General features: G+C 31.0%; 1 protein-coding gene across 4 annotated transcripts in view; it reads right to left on the reverse strand.

Annotated features, from left to right (window-relative positions):
* Positions 1-1,404: 1,404 nt before the first annotated feature.
* map2k4a (mitogen-activated protein kinase kinase 4a) overlaps positions 1,405-2,235 on the reverse strand; it is a 20,746-nt gene continuing 19,915 nt past the window's right edge. For all 4 annotated transcript variants that reach the window (XM_016573735.1, XM_016573734.1, XM_016573733.1 and 1 more), the window contains one exon: positions 1,405-2,036. In XM_016573735.1, the coding sequence (XP_016429221.1) occupies positions 1,923-2,036 (114 nt within the window). In that variant the 3' untranslated portion in view covers positions 1,405-1,922. The remainder of the gene's footprint in view (positions 2,037-2,235) is intronic.

The raw sequence follows: 2,235 nt of genomic DNA on the forward strand, positions 1-2,235 counted from the left end.
ACAAGTAGATAGAATAGAAAAAATAGAAAGCTAGTGTTTGTTTTTTGTTGTTTTTTTTTTTAAATAAAGAATTAAAAAAAAGATAAATATAAAGTAGAATTAAAATAGAATAGAAAGTGTTAGAGCTAGAGGGTCAAATAAAGGTGGAACAGATGTGTTTTTAGTCGTTTCTTGAAGATGGTTATTATGGTTAATATAATATAATGTAATGTAAAAAAAGGTTGTATGGCTCTAATAAAATGCCTAAAATAGGCGTAGCAGCCCAGAAAGTTAGTCAGGTACATTAATTCTCCTATTTTAACTCTTCTCTGGGTATTTTTAATTAGATGTCTATTAAAGTCCCACAGTGTTATTATTCAGATGTGAAATCAGCAATTCCAAACCAACCTATTGTGGTTGGTCCGTTCTGAACAGCGCTGAGAAAAGTAACATGTACAGCGCTGTTCAGAACGGACCAATCACAGTCGTTCGTGATTGCTGGGAAAGTATACCTAAACAATCGTTTAATGGCCATTGCATTCTCATTTGTATTTCACTTACCAGTTCGGGTTTTTTTTATTCTTTGTTAAATTTGAACGATTATACTTTAAAGTGTGCAAATCTCTGCAGTAAAAAAAAACAAAAAAAAAAAACGTGAAATTTGAATGAGGATCAATGGGAAATCAGCTTTCTGTGCCTTTCTGTTTCTGTGACAGGTGTCCTCTGGAGGAGAAAAAACAAACAAAACTATTTGTGTATCAAAGCAACGATTATTAGGGATACAAAAATATAATTTTTCAAATAATTAAATAACGTACTTTTGATTCAAAATATTGTTAATGAAATTATTTTTATAAAGCTGTCATTTTATAAAATAAAAAATTTTATAAATCAAAAATAGTATTCATATTACTCGTATTAATATCATTATTTATAATTATAGATTTAATAATTATTTATATTATATTAAACATAAAAAAGATACAAAAAAATTGAAGAATTATATTATAAAAAATAATTACATTACATTAAAAACATCAAAAATACATGAATGCATTTTTTATTCAAAATATTAATGAAAATATATATTTAAAAACTAATATAAAAAAACTACATTCATATTAATAACATTATTTGTAATTATATATTTAATAATTTGTTTATATTACATTGCAAATATAAAAAAATAAAGATCTGTAATATAAAAATGTGATATTACAAAACTGAATTACATTATAAACCAAAATAATTACACTGTAAACTTAATTATTCATATTAAAAGTGATTAAAGTCATTGATACGCAAGAAAATTAATAAAATATGAAATCATTGTATCAAATGTAAAATTATTTGATAATGTCAAATCAATGGATTTCTCTCTTAATAAGATTAACTACATTTTAAAAAGCGCCAAACATGGAGTCCTTTCCATATTCCTCAGTTTTATTTTAATAACATCAGCACATAGTCGTTGTACAGTGAGGATTACAGAAACCCCGGCCACCTCTGCATCATCATTCACCTTAACATACAAAACACACGTTTAATATCACATACATGAAGAGGAGGGACGAGACACGAGCAGATTTCCAGTACGTCAAAGGCTTTCCGAATCATATATTCCACAAGTGATTTCAGAAGTATAAATACAATTCCAGGCTTATTTATCATTTATTATTTCATTACTTTATATCTGTTTAAAATCACTCTGAGAGACCAGACCGCCACGCGCCCCATCAGATACGTGTGTGTGTGTGTGTTTACGCTTTACAGATGTGTGTGTGATGAGAGAGACAGTAAGAGAGAGAGAGAGAGACGTGGGTAGGAGGTGTTTTACAGTCGAGCTTGAATTGAGCAGCGCTGTGCCCTCGTGTATGTTTTCCTGTTTTAATACTGCCGTTCTGTGAGAAAGCAAATCTTTACGCCGCCGCTTGCGTCTCGTCTTAGTCCACGTACATGGGGGAGCTGGGAGACGTGGGCATCTGATCCAGGATCCTGCAGACGTAGCTGGCCACGTCTACCGTACGCTCCTCGTACATCTGAATGAAGGGATGTTTCTGAGAGACAGAGAGAGGAGACGTTTGCTTTACTTTACTGCATTTCTTAAAGGGGTCATATGATGCTGCTAAAAATAACATTATTTTGTGTATTTGGTATAATGAAATGTGTTTATGCGGTTTAAAGTTAAAAAAACACATTATTTTCCACATACTGTACATTATTGTTTCTCCTCTATGCCCCGCCTTTTTGAAACGC

This window comes from Sinocyclocheilus rhinocerous, unplaced genomic scaffold (assembly GCF_001515625.1).
Source record: "Sinocyclocheilus rhinocerous isolate Xijiao unplaced genomic scaffold, SAMN03320098_v1.1 scaffold593, whole genome shotgun sequence".
In the NCBI taxonomy this organism is placed as follows: Eukaryota; Metazoa; Chordata; class Actinopteri; order Cypriniformes; family Cyprinidae; genus Sinocyclocheilus; species Sinocyclocheilus rhinocerous.